Below are 17,630 nucleotides of genomic sequence, written 5' to 3' on the forward strand. Positions count from 1 at the left end.
GAAAGTAGAGGGGCTGGGGTTGTAGCTCAGCGGTAGAGCGCTCGCCTAGCATGCGCGAGGCGCTGGGTTTGATACTAAGCACCACATAAAAAGTAAATAAATAAAACAAGGGTAGTGTGTCCAACTACAACTAAAAATAAAAAAATAAATAAATAAAATAAAATTTTAAAAAAGTAGACTATTGGTTGCCAGGAGTTGGGAGCGACAGGGAATGGTAAGGAATGAAAACGCTCTTAGAACTAGATAAAGTGATGATGGTTGCACAAATCTGAATACATACACCCAAAAAAAAAAAAAAAACTGCAATGAGATGTACATTTTGAAGGGGAGAATTTTATTCTATGTAAATGTATCTCTATTAAAAAATTAGTTTAAATTTTTTAAACAATTGCAGTGGTGTATATTGCTCATAACAGCGCTTCGGCTACCGGGGTAATAAGGATGAAACACAGCAACACCAAGCTCCAGCAAGTGCAAAGCCAGCCCCTCTTCCGGACCACCGCGTTCCCTCGCCACGCCTCCAAGAGAGGGAAGTCCCGACATTCAGAACGCTGATTGGCTTATCTGTAAGAGCGGGGCGGGATGAAACGGATGTCAAGTCCCTTTCTGAGGGGCGGGGCGAAGGCTTGGCTCGCGAGATTTTGCTGGTTCCGCATTTCGGATCTGTGAGGTGGGGGAGGCGGGGGAGCCAGACGCCGCGGTTCACTCAGGCCTGCAGCCTCTAAAACCCGAGCTCGGAGACCCTGCTGCCCTCCTTCCGCTGTCCGCGATCAGAGGACCGTTCTCTTCCTCTCGGTTCCCGCGCCAGTTCCGAATCCTGACGGGGCGGGGGCCAGCGGCCCCTCCCCTGATCTCCTAGGACCGAAGATGAGCTTCCTCTTGTAAGTAGGGCCCCGCGGAGGGCGCCAGGCTGAGGGCGGAGGTCGGGGACGGCCTACAGGGTCCCGAGATGATGACCCGGCCCAGGATCAGGGTCGGGTAGCTGGCGTCCACTCTGCCCCTCCTCGAGTCCACCGGGGTGGCCGACAGTAGGGAGGGCCTGACGGAGATGAAGGTCGAGGCAAAGGAAGCTGAGCTTGAGGTTGGGGCGCTGAAAGGCCCCGAGGCCGGCAGAGCCTTCAAACTTTTCCGCCCGAGCACCCCCGAGGGCGGGGAGGCGTTCTGAAGGCCTGGCCTTGCCCGGGGTTCCCAGTTTCTCTGCAGTCTCAAACTCTAGTGACGATTCTTGCTGACTTAGCTTTTTACTCTATCATATGTCTGGTTTCGTTATTGTCAGTATTAAATTACCCCCATGGAAAAATGCTGCCACAGGAAAATGTGTAGTATCATAGTTGGAGAAAGCTGGAAGTAAGATGTGGGCCTTGCAGCCAGACTCTCCTGTCCACTTTCGATTCTGCCCACTTACTGATTTTATGACTTTTTAACTACTCTTGGCCTCAGTAGAATCTCATTTTAGAAAGAAAGCTTGGGCCCAAACGAGGCTTAAATGGACAATTTTTAAGTTCTCTGATTTTTATGCACATTGAGATTTGAGAAGCCTTGCTCTATAGCATCTTATTCTTAGGTCGTTCTCTCTCATACAGTATTGCTCAGCTGTATGCTTAAATAATCATTTTAGTGATAAACATGATCCACTTGTTTGGCATTTTAAATTTTATTGAAATACAGTGTTTCATAACCAGAGTTTACCCCTTCTTTATTTTTATTTATTTATTTTTTACCCCTTCTTTAATGTGAGAAATTTTAGATTCTTTCTAGTATTTTGCTTGTTGATGGACACTTGAGTTATTTACACATTTTGGCTATTCATGAATGCTGCTATGAACATGTTTTTGTGTGGCTACCCCGTCTTGGGTATATACCCAGGAGTGGAATTGCTGGTTTATATGTTACATCTGGGTTTATTTTCTTGAGGAACTGCCAAATATACAGCATTTTACATTCCCATCAGCACTGTGAGGAGGTTTCAATTTCCCCACACCCTCTTTAGCACTAGTTAGTTGTCATTTTGATTATAGCCATCTGAATATAAAGTGGGATCTCCTGATTTTATTTGCATTCCTCTAATGACTAATAATATTGAGCTTCTTTTTTGTGTAAAGTCTATTCATACCCTTTATCCGATTGTCGTTTTTAAGGTGTAAGAGTTCTTTATAAATTTTGGATAAAAACTTCTTACCACATCTGTGATTTGCAAGTATTTTCTTCTATCCTGTGGATCATTTTCACTGTCTTGGTGGTATAATTTGAAGTGCAACAGTCTTGAGTTAGACGAAGATTATATTGAATCTTGAGAAATTATTTCATGTTAGTTTTCTAGATTTGGTCATTAACAGCTTATTTCTGTGTGTAAAGGGCTGGTCCTTCTAATTTAATACTCCCTCTTAAATGTAGTTCTTTATCATATTAATAAAATCTTTATCTATATTTGATTTTTACTGTTTTCACAATTCTTTTTTTCTTCTTTTTCTTTTTGGTGGTGGTGGTATGAGGTATTGAACATAGGATTTTGCACATGCTAGACAAATGCTCTACCACTGAGCTACATCCCCAGCCCTTTTTATTTTATTTTGAGACAAGGTCTCACTAAGTTGCCAGGCTAACCTGGGTTTATGTGCCCCCATGCCTGGCTTTTTTACTTCTTACACTCTTGTTTAAAATTCAGAATCTTCAGGTAAAGTGAAAGTCTACTGTTTATTTCCTTACCCTTCCTAGAAATAATTACCAGTTTTAACATGTATTGCTTTGATACTCTATGCATTAACAGATTGGGCTTCTGCTATACATTTGGTTCTGTAATGTGTTAGCCATGTTTTGAATCTTTCATGTGAACATATGTATGACATATGCATTCTGTCGTCTTCTTTTTTTTAAAAATTATTTATTTATTTTTTAGGTATAGATGGACACACACAATGCCTTTATTTTTATGTGGTGCTAAGGATCGAACCCAGGTCCCGTCTGTGCTAGGCGAGTGCTCTACCGCTGAGCCACAATCCCAGCCCACTGTCATCTTCTTTACTACAGTACTATAGTTAGTTTATTCATTTACTGGTAAACTTTAGGATCATTTTCAGTTTTTTCACTTTTTTTTTTTTTGGACACTAGGGATTGAACCAGGTGTGTACCCCTAAATCCCCTCCATGTTTTTCACTATTAAAAATAATCTTGGAGCTGGGCACAGTGGTGCACACCTGTAATCCCAGGGGCTTGGGAGGCTGAGGCAGGAGGATTGTGAGTTCAAAACCAGCTGCAACAATTTAGCAAAGCCCTAAGCCACTAGCAAGACCCTATCTCACAATAAAATATAAAAAGGGCTGGGGATGTGGTTCAGAGGTTAAGCGTCCCTGGGTTCAATTCCCAGTACCAAAATAATCATTATCATCATCATCATCATCTTGGAAATCCTTATCTACAAATCCTTATCCACATCTAGCAGAGTTACCTAAAAGTGGAATGGATTGATTGGGGAGCTTTTCAAAAAGTGTTAGAAGGTACTGCCATATAACCCTACTAAAATGTTATTCACTTTGCACTTCCAGTGATAGAATGTTAAGATACTCATTTCTCTGTACTTATATATATAATCATTTTAACTTTTGACACTCAGACTAGGAAAAAAATGTATCTTACTTAAATTGAACAATTTTTCTTCACATGTTTATTGATCATTGTACTTCTAAATTGCCTTTTTTGTCTCCTTAGCCCATTTTTTCTAAAAGGTTCCTTAACAAATTCTAGAAGTCCTTTATTCACTTAATCTTGTATAAATATGTTGCCAGTACTTTTTTGTTGTTGTTGCCTGTCTTTTTGCTCTTCTATGGAAGTTCTAATTGTTCTGATTTAAAATCGGTCCATTTTTTTCTTTAAGATTTCTAGGTTTTGTTTCATTTTAGGAGGACATTGTGGATGGTATAAAATAGGAGTAAAAACTTCCCCCATAACAAGTTACATCTGTCTCATTTATTTTCCCTGCTATAACTTCAGATTGTTTGTTTCTTTTTCTGTGGTTTCCTTTGATAGCATCTCAAATATTTCAATGTAGAAAACTGGATTCTGAAACGGAGAACTTCAGAGCTAACTCCCTCTCTTCACTATTTTCTGCAGGTGGAAATTAGGTCAAAAGGTTAGGATTCTCAGGTAGTCACAGAGCCAGTGGCAGATCAAGGACTAGAATCCAAGTATTTTCTTTGGTTAAAGTATCCTTTATAGTAGGTTTTCATTCCAACAAAATTGCCTTATTTGTAAAATTGTGCTATTCTGTTTTCATGAGTAAAAAAATATAAACCTTTTTTTTTTTTTTGAGGGGGTGCTAGTAATTAAAATCAGTGCCTTGTGCATGTTAGGCAGGCAGTCTACCATTAAGCTACATCCCATCCCTAAAACATTCTTTTTATTGTGGTCATCAAATCCCTTCCATCCTGTCCTTTTCCAAGGAATTTTTTCTTTTTTGGTACTGGGAATTGAACCCAGGGTGCTTAACCACTGAGCCACATGTCTAGTCCTTCTTTATATTTCATTTAGAGACAGGGTCTCACTGAGTTGCTTAGGGCCTTGCTAAGTTGCTGAGGCTGACCTGAATCTTGCGATACTCTTACCTTAGCCTCCTGAGTGGCTAGGGTTATAGCATTGCCATCATACTTGCCTTAGGAATTTTTTTTTCTCATTTTACACAGTGATTTATATGCCTAAAATTGTGCCGTTCTGCTTTTAGTATTAAAAACTCATACATTTTTACTTTTGATCCAACAGCAGTAGCCGTTCTTCTAAAACATTCAAACCAAAGAAGAATATTCCTGAAGGCTCTCACCAGTATGAACTCTTAAAACACGCAGAAGCAACTCTAGGAAGTGGGAATCTGAGACAGGCTGTTATGTTGCCAGAGGGAGAAGATCTCAATGAGTGGATTGCTGTTAATAGTAAGTTTTTAACAATACTTAACTTCATTGGTTTTTGGAAAGATCTTGCTAAAATCTTGTTAATGAGTTTTCTTTTATAGGCATACCTTTTATAATATAGTATCTGTAAGGAAACATAAGCACGAATACATTCAAAGCTGTGTTCTTCAGAATACGTAATTGTGGCTTGTGTGATTGAGTAGAGTAACGTGAGTTAAAAAAAAAAAAAATGAAATGCTTTGAGGTAATTCCTAAGGAGAATACCATGAAGAGCTGAGTAAGGTCAAGTAAAAGATTAATACATACATGAATTCTATCATGGACCATGAGTTTCTAAGGAATCCATCTGGGCCGTTTTGCCTGCACTCCTAGTAGTACTCATTTGCCTATACATACAGAAAAATTGATTGCAGTTTCTATGGGCAATCAATTGATTTATGACTTAGGAATAGTCAAAGGAAATTGAGAGAGAAAATCCACGGATCCATGTGCCAAAGGGTCACTCTGAGTTCAAGAGAATGATGTCATGGCATGGACTGATGTGCTGAGGTTAGAGTGCCTCTTAGTTCTGAGAACTTTTTAATAGAAAATTTCAAACATAGATATCCAGCTTCAGCATATATCAATTTGTAGCCAATTTGTGCTTCTATATCCCCCGTATTTTGAAAAAAAAAATCTCCAACATATTATTTCATCTATAAATACTTCAGATGTATCTCTAAAGACAAGAAAGAACTCCTTTTAAAAATAATGATAGTACTGTCATTCTTTAATGTTTTAATTGTCAGTGTTCACATTTCACTGACTATCCTATATATATATATATATATATATATATATATATATATATTTTTTTTTTTTTTTTTTTTTTTTTAATATTGGGGATTGAACCCGGGGCACTTAACCACTGAGTCACATCCCCAGCCCTTTTAATATTTTATTTAGAGACAGGATCTTGCCAAGTTGCTGAGGCTGGCTTTGAACTTGTGATCATCCTGTGTAGCCCTCCGAGCTGCTGGGATTACAGGTGTGTGCCACCTCACCCAGCAATTTTTATTATTATTTTTTTTTAATTTAAGCTTGATTTAAATTAGGATCCAGGAAAAACCTCTGTGTTTCTTGAATCTCTTAATCCAGGTTTCTCCTCATTGCAGTCCTTTTCCCCTGCTTTCTTCATTGTTGAAGAAACCACATTGTTTATGTTCCAGAGTATTAATTCTGCTAATTGGATCCCCAAAGTGTCTATTGTGCTGTCCCTCCTTTTATCTCCCATATTCATTGTTAGATCTGAAGCAGCTCTGTCCAATAGAACTTTTCTGTAAAGATGAGAATGTTCTATACCTTCAAATGTAGCTAGTGTGACTAAGGAACTGAAATTTTAATTTAATTTAAATAAATTTTAATGTAAGTAGCCATGTATAGCTAACAGTTACCATGTTATTGCAGATTTGGGATCTTAATCAAATCCAGATTTGATTTTTGTTATTATTTGTTGTATGGTAGACTACTTGATAGGTAGTGATATATCCATAGAATCTAGTCCTTTTTTTTTAATCATCCAACTTCCTAGTTTATTTTGTTGGTGGTGGTGGTGGTACTGGGGATTGAACTCATGGTTACTTGACCACTGAGCCACATCCCCAGCCCTATTTTGTATTTTATTTAGAGTCAGGGTCTCACTGAGTTGCTTAGAGCCTTGCCATTGCTGAGGCTGACTTTGAACTTGGGATTCTCCTCTCCTGTCTCACCTTCTAGAGCTGCTGGGATTACAGGCGAGTACCACCATGCCTGGCTCCAACTTCCTAGTTTATAGTAGAGTTTTACAGGTTTGGATAAATTTATAATGATATATAACATTATAGTATCATCACAAAGTGTTTTCACTGCCTAAAAAATTTCTGTGTTTTGCCTATTAATCTCTCCTTCCACAAATCTTCTGGCAGTCACTGATCTTTTTTTTTTTTTTTTTCTGTCTCCTTATCATTTTTACTGTCTTCACAGTTTAACCTTTTCCAGAATGTCATATAGTTAGAATTCTACAGTGTGAAGCCTCTTCAGAATGGCTTCTTCTACTTAGTAATATTTATTTAAGTTTCTTCATGTCTTTTGGTTTTTAGCCCTAATATTTTTAGCCCTGAATCTTCCATTTTCTAGATTTATCAGTCACCTACTGAAGAATATACCAGTTACTTCCACGTTTAGGCAGTTATGAGTAATTCTGCTGTAAAGAATACCTGTGCAAGTTTCTCTGTAGATAAGTTTTCTTTTTATTTATTTATTTATTTTTTAATTAGTTCCTTTTAGATAGACTTTTTTCCCAGTAATACTTGGACTTACTCTTGACCTTCGGGTCTTACCTTTTTGTATTTTTGTATTGTTCATTTCTTTTAATTTTGTCCCTTCTGTTAGATGGAGACCCCAGGGCAAGGGATTTTTATGTTCTCAATATGCTGGAGGCTTCACATATTTATGCTGAATTAGATATTTTAAGTGTTTGTTGATATAGCTAATATATCTACTCACAGTATATTTCATAGCACCTTTTTTTTTTTCCTCTTTCCTAACAAATCATACTGTCTTGGTCCGATTAATAAGCTATGGATTTTTCATTCCCTTGGATATAACCAAATTATCTATTCTAATGATGTGTAATATTAACAATTAAGTTAAAGTTTTATCTCTAGTATTTTGCTTTTCTAAATGCTGGTTAGAAGTTTAGTATATTAAAAGTTAACTTAGAGTCAGATATGGTGGCAGGTGCTTATAGTCCTAGTTATTCAGGAGGCTGAGGCAGGAGGATCATTTGAGCCAGGGAGTTTGGCACCAATCTGAGCAATACAGAGACCCCCATCTCAAAAAAAAAAAAAAAAAAAAAAAAATCATCCACTTGGCCCTCAACTGATAGGTCTGACATTTTTGTTGTGTTTATACAGATATTTAACACAGTTCTGCCATTCTCTCCGCAGCTGTGGATTTCTTCAATCAGATTAACATGTTGTATGGAACTATTACAGAATTCTGCACTGAAGCAAGCTGTCCAGTCATGTCTGCAGGTCCCAGGTGCATATACAGCCTATTATATAGGTGTTTGGATTATCTTGCTTTCTCACAAATTGATATATAAGTTAAATAATAAAGACTTTTTGTTTATCCTTGTTTGCTTATGTAAAGGTAATTCAATTTTATTAGTTCTTGAATACTCACCTACTATAGCTATGGTTGCTTTGTTTTTGTGATGCTGGGGATTGCACTGGTGCTTTACCAGTGTGTAACTGTTAATATTAAATATTTTGATATGTGATTTCTCAGTGTTTGATTTATATATATCATAGTGAGTCTGAATAAAAGTATAGAAATTTGACATAAGTTTATCTTGCATCACAAAAGTACAAAGGTTCTGTTTTTTCAATTTGATTAACAGATTAACATTTACCATTCCTCTTGCTAGTTTTTAAATAAATTTCTTAAAGAGTTTTTAGTTGACTTTTTAAAAAATATTTTTTAGGACCTTTATATGGGCCTTTATTTTATTTATTTATATGTAGTGCTGAGATTTGAACCCAGTGCTTCACGCATGCTAGGCAAGCGCTCTATCACCGAGCCATAACCCCAGCCCTTTAGTTGACTTTTTAATATTTGATTTTTTTTACTTTGCTTATTTAGTATTAACAAAATGAATACAATTTAATAAAAAAGATGCTAGGTTGAAAACTATTTTGACTGTAATAATTTTCAAGAAAAATTTTAGAGTAGAACTCTTTCTTACTTACATTGTAAGTGAGGGTGTGATGAGATTAATATTTTTGTTGTATTTGTGTTTTCCAGTCCTATTTTTATTGCTGTATTTTGGAAGGGATATTGTTATTTTATGTTATAAGTTTTAATCCTTAAACTTTAAAAGAAGTTAAAATAGAGCCAACATGGTGGCACACATCTGTAATCCCAGCAACTCTGGAGGTTGAGGCAGGAGGATTGTGAGTTTAAAGCCAGGTTCAGCAACTTAGGGAAGCCCTAAGCAACTTAGCAAGACCCTGTCTCAAAAAATAAAAAGGTCTGGAGAAGTGACTCAATGGTTTAGTGTTCTTGAGTTCAGTCCCTGGTACCAAATACAAAATAAGAATTTTAAACTTCTCTGTAGCTTAAATAGTTTATACAGTTTTGCATAAATCTTGTTAATTGTTCTAGCTTAGCAAAGGTGAAGGGAGAAAATATACATGCCCAAAAGGTATTTCTCTAACATTCTCCAAGAAACAGGATTTTATAATCTTGGTTCCATTGGTGATAATAATTTATGGCCAAGGATCTTAGAATGTAGTGGATCCACCACCTCCTTGCTCAGTCCTTAGCACTATTCTCCTTAGACAGGAATGCAGTTCCCAAAGCTGTCCTATAAAACATCCATCAGCTGCCACATTGTCTCCCTTTTTTCTTCCAGTTATAGTTGTCACATTTTAGAATATTCTATAGGGAACTTAAAATATATCTTCAATAGAACTTTAGGTAATTTGTTAAAAGTTACATATAGTGTATTGATAAAATGTGGACCTGCTTTGATTGTAAGTTACACATTTGTTAATGGTTTTGAAAACTATGGGTAAAACACTTTTCTTTCCAGATATGAATATCATTGGGCAGATGGTACTAATATTAAAAAGCCAATCAAATGTTCTGCACCAAAATACATTGACTATCTGATGACTTGGGTTCAGGATCAGCTTGATGATGAAACTCTTTTTCCTTCTAAGATTGGTGAGTTAATATTGTAAAACTTATTTTTCTTTCTGAATGATAGATGTAATCTTTTTAACACTTTTTTACCTTAAAATAATTTAATAGAGACTACTATCTTTTTCTCCAAAAAGTTTTTCTCACTGTATCATTGTACCTCCATTATGTTTGTGTCTGTTTCTTCATCACACGTTTATTTACCCATTTTAAAATCTTTACCAAATTTTTTTGAATTTGTTTTAATGTGCATTTTAAAACTATTGATGAGATTGAGCATTGTTTTGTTTATTGATCACCTATATTTATTTTGACCTATTAATCATTTCCTTTATGATTTGGATTTCAGTAGTGATGAAAAAGCTTTCCTTACTTCCAGGTTATAAAAAACACTTATGTTGGGGCTGGGGATATGGCTCAAGTAGTATGCACTCGCCTGGCATGAGTGAGGCACTGGGTTCGATCCTCAGCACCACATAAAAATAAAATAAGGATATTGTATCCACCTAAAGCTAAAAAATAAATATTTTTTTAAAAACTATTTATTATATTTTTAGGTGTAGATAGGCACAACATAATGCCTTTATTTTTCTGTGGTGCTAAGGATCGAACCCGGGTCCTGTCCGTGCTAGGCGAACGCTGTACTACTGAGCCACAATCCCAGCCCTAAAAAATAAATATTTTAAAAAATTGCCATTGATATTCCTTAACAAATTCTTTAAAAAAAGAAAAAAAAATACTTATGTTTTCATCTAGTGTTTTTGTTTTTCCATGTAAGTCTTAGGTCAGGATTTTTTTCTTCTGAATGCTGCCTTCATTTTTTTCCAAACACAATAGCTAGCCACTTTGTCCCAATATCACTTTTGAATATATAGCATGTCTTTTCTCTCTTGATTATCTCATGTGCACAACAAATTGCCATATTTTTTAGGGTCTTTTTATCTCTTGCTATGGAAATTCCACTGTTTTAATTCACCTTGTCATATATCTTTTAGCATCTTCTAGGACTAGTGTCCCTTCCCTTCTCTTTTTTTTTTTTTTTTCAGAATATTCCCAGCTATTCTGCGATATTTGTTCTTCCAAAGAACTTAGAATCATTGTCTTAAGGTAAAAAACTGTCTTAGATTTTACTTATGGTTTCATCCAATTTTTACAGATAAATACAAGGATTCTTGTTCTCTTTACAATACTGAGTCTTCTTAGCCAAGAACAACAAGATAACATTCTTTATTCACTTTTGTCTTTTATCTGCTTATAAAGTTCTATAGTTTATTTAATCCTTCAAGTTTCTTAAATTTATTCCTAGGCATTTTATACTTTTTATTGATATCTGGTTTCTGATTATTATTTGATATGTAAGAAAGCTGTTGATTTTTCTATAAATTTTATAACATCAAACTTTGTATCCATTAGTTTTTGGTCAGTTCTCTTGAGTTTTTTTAAGTATATAACCTCATATGAAGATGATGTTAATTTGGACTCTTCTCTTCTGCTATGTATTCTTCTTGTTTTATGCTTATCTAATTGCACTGACTTCCAGAAAAATGCTGAATTATAGTGACAATGGCAAAGCATCCTTATTTTGTTTCCTTATACTTATTGAAATACCTGTAGAATTTCCTCAGTAAACAGGAATTTCTTGTTAAAGGGGTATGGATTTTTTTTAAATCATATTAATGAAATATCGATTCACTTCTATTATAAAAATGTTTTAAAATCTGGATGGTTGTAAGTTTTTTTTTTTAATCAGAAATTTCTCTTGTATCTACTATTGATGACTATAAGACTTTCTCCTTATTTATTTATTTATTTATTTATGCTAACCTTTTGCATGCTAAAGCACACACTGCCAGTGAGCTATACCTGCAACCCCTTCTTTTCTTTTTCTGCTAGAAGAGTTTTTCTTACTTGTTAGTATTTTGATGAAGATTTTGGCATCATTATTCAAGGAGGAGATTAGTCCTTGTCATTTTCAATTTGAGTATCTGTGAGCAACATATTGTTGAATTCCTTTTTGCAATCTAAGTAGAGGCTTTTTCAGGAGAAAAATTTATATCAAGTTGTTATACTTGGTCTGTTTGCTGTGGTCACTTTTTCCATTCTGTTACTTCCTTTCTCACAGATTCTTTATTGTATACTGCCTTTGCTCAAATATGTTAAATTCCACTTGGAAAGTACTTGGATCAAAACAAATTACTTTTTTACTCACTAAGGTTTCCCTCTTATAGACAGAAAACATTTTTTACTTTATTCTTTTTTTCTGAGATTCCCATTCTTTGATAATTAATTCATTCTGATGGTCTAGAATCCCCCCTTATGTTATGACTTAACTTTTATTCATTATTTATTCTTATTAGAACTGTTTATTGATAATATTTAGTAATATATTCAAGTTATTAATATTAAAATTCCCATTTGTACATTTTGAATGAACGGGTATTTGATTTTTTTAAATTTTTTTTTTTTTTTTTTTTTAAAGAAAGAGTGAGAGGAGAAAGAGAGAGAGAGAATTTTTTAATATTTATTTTTTTAGTTCTCGGCAGACACAACATCTTTGTTGGTATGTGGTGCTGAGGATCGAACCCGGGCCGCAGGCATCCCAGGCGAGCGCGCTACTGCTTGAGCCACATCCCCAGCCCCATAAAATTTTTTTTATATTTTATTTTTTAGTTGTAGTTGGACACAATACCTTTATTTTATTTATTTTATGTGGTGCCAAGAATTGAACCCAGAGCCTCGCACATGCTAGGCAAGCATTCTACCACTGAGCCACAATCCCAGGCCTGGTATTTGATTTTTAAAATCTGCCTTTTTAATACCTGAATACAAGATCCTGCCCACAGAAACATTTACATAAGCTCTGGTGTAATATTTGAAAAGTCAAGTTTGACAAGACTTGGGAGGGAGCGGAATAACCACAAAAATCTGCAAAATATACTTGATTTCAAGCAGTGAAGGAGTAAGAATAAAAGAAAGAATGCAGGGAAAGAGTGTTTAAATAAGCCTTTGCTTTCTAAAGGGTTGGAAAAAGGAGGTATTTTAAGAATAGTATTGTGGAACAGGCATTTAAGGCTAACTCATCTTGGTTGTTTTGGAAGCAGATGCCTTCTTAGTGTTTATTCTCTGTAGCCAGTGTAAATTGTATTCTTTCTCCTGCCTCTGTTTTTCTAAGAGATTTTAATATTTTGTCAACCAAAATTTGTAGGAATGAGCTAGACACTGTGATGCACACCTGTAATCCCAGTGGCCCGGGAGGCTGGGACAAGAGGATCATAAGTTCAAAGTCAGTCTAAGTAATGTAGCAAGGCCCTAAGCAACTTAGTAAGACCCTGTCTGCAGTTAAATATAAAAAGGAGTGGGAATGTGGCTCAGTGGTTAAGCACCCCTGGGCTCAATGCCAGTACCAAAAAAAAAAAAAAAAAAAGAATTGTTAGAAATGTAACCAGTTGCAACCCTATCTCCACTGTTGAGAGAGAGAGACCCCCCCCCACACACACACACACAGCCACCTATTTAAATTGGTGTTTATTTTCTTTGAAAAATAGGGAGGTTCTCTTTCCTTTTTTCAGGGTTCATACCCACCTTTTAAGCTACAGGAAAATGAAAACTGGCTTTTCCAAAGTAATTCAGAAGATAAAATACCTTTTTGGGGGGTGGGGGTATAGTGGATTGAACTCAGGGTCTCACTGAATTGTTTAGCGCCGCCTTTTTGCTGAGTCTGGTTTTGAAATTTCGATTCTCCTGTCTCAGTCTCGCAAGCTGCTGGGACTACAGGTGTGTGCCACCGTACCTGGGAATATTAAATACTTTTTACATGTGGATGTTAATGACTCAAAATGTACCTGTACTTCTCTTTGGGTAGGAAAGTTCCAGTCCCAGTTGAGAGAGAAAAAGTATACATGTACTTTTTCTTAAGAGTTATAAATCACAAAACAATACTCTATTTATAATTAAAATACTGTTGGATTTAATCTTAGGAAGAAACTTTGATATTAAACTCTAACAGTAAAATTGCTTATTTGAGCTGGGCATGGTGATGCACACCTATAATCCCAATAGCTTGGGAGGTTGAGACAGGAGGATCATGAGTTCAAAGCCAGCTTCTCAGCAAATACTGAGGCACTAAGCAACTCAGTGAGACCCTGTCTCTAAATAAAATATAAAAAATAGGGCTGGGTCAAGTGCCCCCGAGTTCAATCCCTGGTACCCCAACCCCCCCAAAAAAATTATTTATTTGAATTTTGATTCAGCAAAATCTTGTATAATTTGATGCCTGTGCCTGCTGTTCTGAGGCAATCAGAAAAGAGTGTTTGTGAGGAATATACTTAGACTTGGGAGTTTTCACTTTGTCTTTTCAATATATAGAAATAAGCTTGTGTGTGCTTGTAAGTGTATATGTATGTTGCAGGTGCTTATGGCACTGTCAAAACTTGCTACTATTCAATTAGATAAAAAACTGATATATGTGTATTTTGGGTTATAGGTGTCCCATTTCCCAAAAACTTTATGTCTGTGGCAAAGACCATTCTAAAGCGTCTGTTCAGGGTTTATGCCCATATTTATCATCAGCACTTTGATTCTGTGATGCAGCTGCAAGAGGAGGCCCACCTTAACACCTCCTTTAAGCACTTTATTTTCTTTGTTCAGGTAAGTGAACCATATTGATTTCTGGGTCATGCAACTTGGACTTGTTTGGATTGGTAACCTTAATAGACCAGTGTACCTTATTTATAGATTGTAGAGCAGCTAAGCACAAGCAGGTTTTCTCTTCTGTTTTATTTTTTTTCCCCATATTGTTTTTATTAATCTATACAGCAGCATCAAAAGGTATTACTTCCATTGGGCCTTCTGCCTCTGGCTTCCCCAGGTCTGTGGTTAGGGTGTATCATTGAGGGACATGTAGAGCACTTAATTAGAATGATTACTTTTAAAAATCAAAAAAGGGGCTCGGGTTGTAGCTCAGTGGTAGAGCACTTGCGTTGCACATGTGAGGCACTGGGTTCTAGCCTTAGCACCACATAAAAAATAAATTAATAAAAATTTTAAAAAATAAAAATAATTCACATTGTTTGAAAAAAGATCAAAGAATTGGACTCCTTCTAGCCTAATTTAGAGCTGTATAATTTTGTATGTAAAATGTAAATATGTCTGTCTAGATATCATTTTATGGAAGGAAAGCCTAATAGCATTTCAGTAGATATTGTGTACTCTGATTCTTTGTGTAACACAAAGGAAAACATACCATAGTCTTTCTTTTCTTCCAAGATTGTTACATGTGAATGTTTGGGTGTAAAAGTAAAAAGTCTTCTACCCCAGAGGTGGCCACTATCAAAAGTTCAGTTTGTAGTTTTCAGGTAATTTCTATGTAAATTCAAATATGTATTTTATATATATATATATATACACACACACACACACACACACACACATATACATACAAACACATATGTATATAAATATCGTTTATACACAAACACATGTGACATAGGGAGGATCATACCTATGATCGCTATAATCAGTTATTTAATAAGTCCTCTAGCAAAGAATATGGGGGCGGGGAATAACTCCTACTTTACTCTCACAACAGATCTAATGTATGGGTTTTCCCCCATATACACTAAGCAGGCAGTCCATTTTACAGCAGACACCAGCTGAGTGTCCTCTAATCTAACTCAACTAAATTCTGACACTAACTATCTGGAGATAGTGTGAGATCCCACAACTTCAGAGCTTAGTCCCACAAGTCCTGCCCCCAACTTCAGACATCAGTCAAAAGTAGTGGGTTGTCCCCCCCCCCCCCCAAAAAAAAAAAAATAAAGTAGTGGGTATCATTTCTGATAGAGCAGCTATAAATCAGGGTTCCCAGGACACTCTCCTTAAGTTTCATTAATTTGTAGGAGTTGTTCACAGAACTCAGGGAAACACCTTTATCATTTTATTATGAAGGATATTTTGAGGGATACAGATGAATAGCCAGAGAGAAGAGATGCAAAGTGTGAGGCCTGGGAGAAGGGATATGAGCTTCAATACCATACCCTTTCCAGGCATAACATCCTCCAGAAACCTCCATGTGTTCATCTATTGTCTAGAAGCTCTCTGAATTTTGTCTTTTTGGGTTTTCATGGGGAGTGCATTACTTGGCTGTGATTAATTACATCATCATCCATTAGTGATTAACTCATCCTTCAGCAGCTCTTTTCTCTCCATGGTTGGGTGGGATGAAAGTCCCAAAACACAGTAATCGTGCCTTGATCTTTCTGGTGAGCAGCCTCATCATGGTACTCTTCAAGGGCTCCCAGCTACCAGTCATCTCATTAGTGCCCAAAACAGACACTCTTGCCACTCTGAAGACTTCAAGGATGTTAGGAGCTGTATGTCAGGAAAACAGCCATGAGGAAGACCAGTATATATCACAATATCACATTTGTGGGGCTTTTAGGGTTTTTTCAAGAAACACTAGTATTTTTAAAAAGAATAAAAATAATTGCTTTAAAATGTTTACAGAGCTCATTAGATAATTCTTTTGAATTTCAGAAAACTAGGGTTGTGAATCCTTTCTCTAAAAATAAGAAATTAAAAGAGTTTTAATTTAGGACCATTTTTAAATTTTATTTTTTTTTCTCTTTTTAGGAGTTTAATCTGATTGATAGGCGTGAGTTGGCACCTCTTCAGGAATTAATTGAGAAGCTTGGCTCGAAAGACAGATAAATGTTTCTTCAAAACAAAGTTACCCTCTTGCTTCATCTACTGCTAGAGATATTTCATTGTTATCTGTTATAGACTAGTGATACAAACTTAAAGAAAACAAGATAAAAAGATACCTGTTTTCTGTGTCTACAGGTAAAATTGTCCCAAAGGTAGGTGGGCCTGATAGTTTCAGAATGAGACCTTAAGGACACAGCAAAATCAGAGGGACTGTGGGACCATTCCCATTATTGTCAGAGTCATACTTGGTTGTAACATGTAATTACTAGCCTGTAGTTTTCTTTTTTGCTCAGCAAAATGATTGAATCAGTTTCTGTTGACAACATAACACATAGTAAGAGTTTTTACCAATAATTTATTAATTAGTTTCCAGAACAAATTTCCTAATAACACAATCAGATCAGTTTTATTCTGCTTTTATTTTACAAAAAGGAAAGTTATTTTTAAGTTTCCTTAACATTTAGAACTTTTGTGTCACTTTAGATAATCTTTAGTTTCAAGTTTGAATGCTAGTGTTTTTATAGATAAGAATATATATTTTTTCAAAATCCACAATCACAGTTTAAATCTCTTATGGCATATGTGGAATGGGGAGTAACCAAAGTTATTTTTAAAGTGACTTTATTTTGTAATCTTTATTTGGGATTGTATTCACATCTACCTAAATTATTAGGAATGTGTGTGTATCAGAGATAATTTTTTTTACATTCTAATGATGGTCTTGTAGGTTTTTATTTTGAAATGCTTCTTTCAAATCAATTAATATATAGCTTTTGATTAAGAAAAAGTTTCCAAAAAAATTTGGCAAACTTAGGTCTCAAAGCCACTGTTCATTTTTTTTTTTTTTTTTTTTTTAGAATTTTTTAATCTTTATTTTTTTAGTTTTCGGTGGGCACAACATCTTTGTTTGTATGTGGTGCTGAGGATCGAACCCGGGCCGCACGCATGCCAGGCGAGCGCGCTACCGCTTGAGCCACATCCCCAGCCCAGCCACTGTTCATTTATGTTGTTTTTCAGAGGCCTTGCAGTTCTGGGTCAGAGAGTGGTAGAAAGTACTCAGAGTATTTTATTATTTTATTTCTTAAAAATGTTACTTCTGTACTTTTAAGAGTAGTATAGAAATACACAAACTTTATCCCAATAAGGACAAAATTTAAAACCACAATTAAAAAAAAAAAACATGAAGGTGCATACATTTTATAACACAGCTAAAGGTTTGGTCTGCTACCTATACTTGACACAGAGTGTATGTATAAAGTCAACATAATGGGAAAATAGGTTAAAAAAAAAAAAAAAGAAAAC

The 17,630-nt window shown here is 35.7% G+C and overlaps 1 protein-coding gene across 2 annotated transcripts; it reads left to right on the forward strand.

Moving 5' to 3' along the window:
- Nucleotides 1-393: 393 nt before the first annotated feature.
- Nucleotides 394-17,169, forward strand: MOB1A (MOB kinase activator 1A). 2 transcript variants are annotated; one of them, XM_081265348.1, is made up of 6 exons: nucleotides 395-881; nucleotides 4,753-4,919; nucleotides 7,865-7,958; nucleotides 9,514-9,647; nucleotides 14,107-14,270; nucleotides 16,254-17,169. In XM_081265348.1, exons 1-6 carry the CDS (start codon nucleotides 868-870, stop codon nucleotides 16,329-16,331), a joined length of 651 nt encoding a protein of 216 aa, XP_081121474.1. In that variant the 5' UTR covers nucleotides 395-867; the 3' UTR covers nucleotides 16,332-17,169. The 2 variants fall into 2 exon arrangements, with proteins under 2 accessions (XP_081121475.1, XP_081121474.1); XM_081265349.1 differs by lacking the exons at nucleotides 14,107-14,270; nucleotides 16,254-17,169 and adding an exon at nucleotides 10,670-10,749 and having other exon boundaries at nucleotides 394-881.
- Nucleotides 17,170-17,630: the final 461 nt, after the last annotated feature.

The sequence above is a fragment of the Spermophilus citellus genome (genome assembly GCF_964194105.1).
Source record: "Spermophilus citellus genome assembly, chromosome: 13".
Taxonomy (NCBI): domain Eukaryota; kingdom Metazoa; phylum Chordata; class Mammalia; order Rodentia; family Sciuridae; genus Spermophilus; species Spermophilus citellus.

Coding starts and splice junctions, on each gene's coding strand:
- MOB1A (XM_081265348.1), top strand. Junction 9,648..14,106: donor TCTTTTTCCTTCTAAGATTG/GTGAGTTAATAT, acceptor TTTGGGTTATAG/GTGTCCCATTTCCCAAAAAC. Junction 14,271..16,253: donor ACTTTATTTTCTTTGTTCAG/GTAAGTGAACCA, acceptor TTCTCTTTTTAG/GAGTTTAATCTGATTGATAG.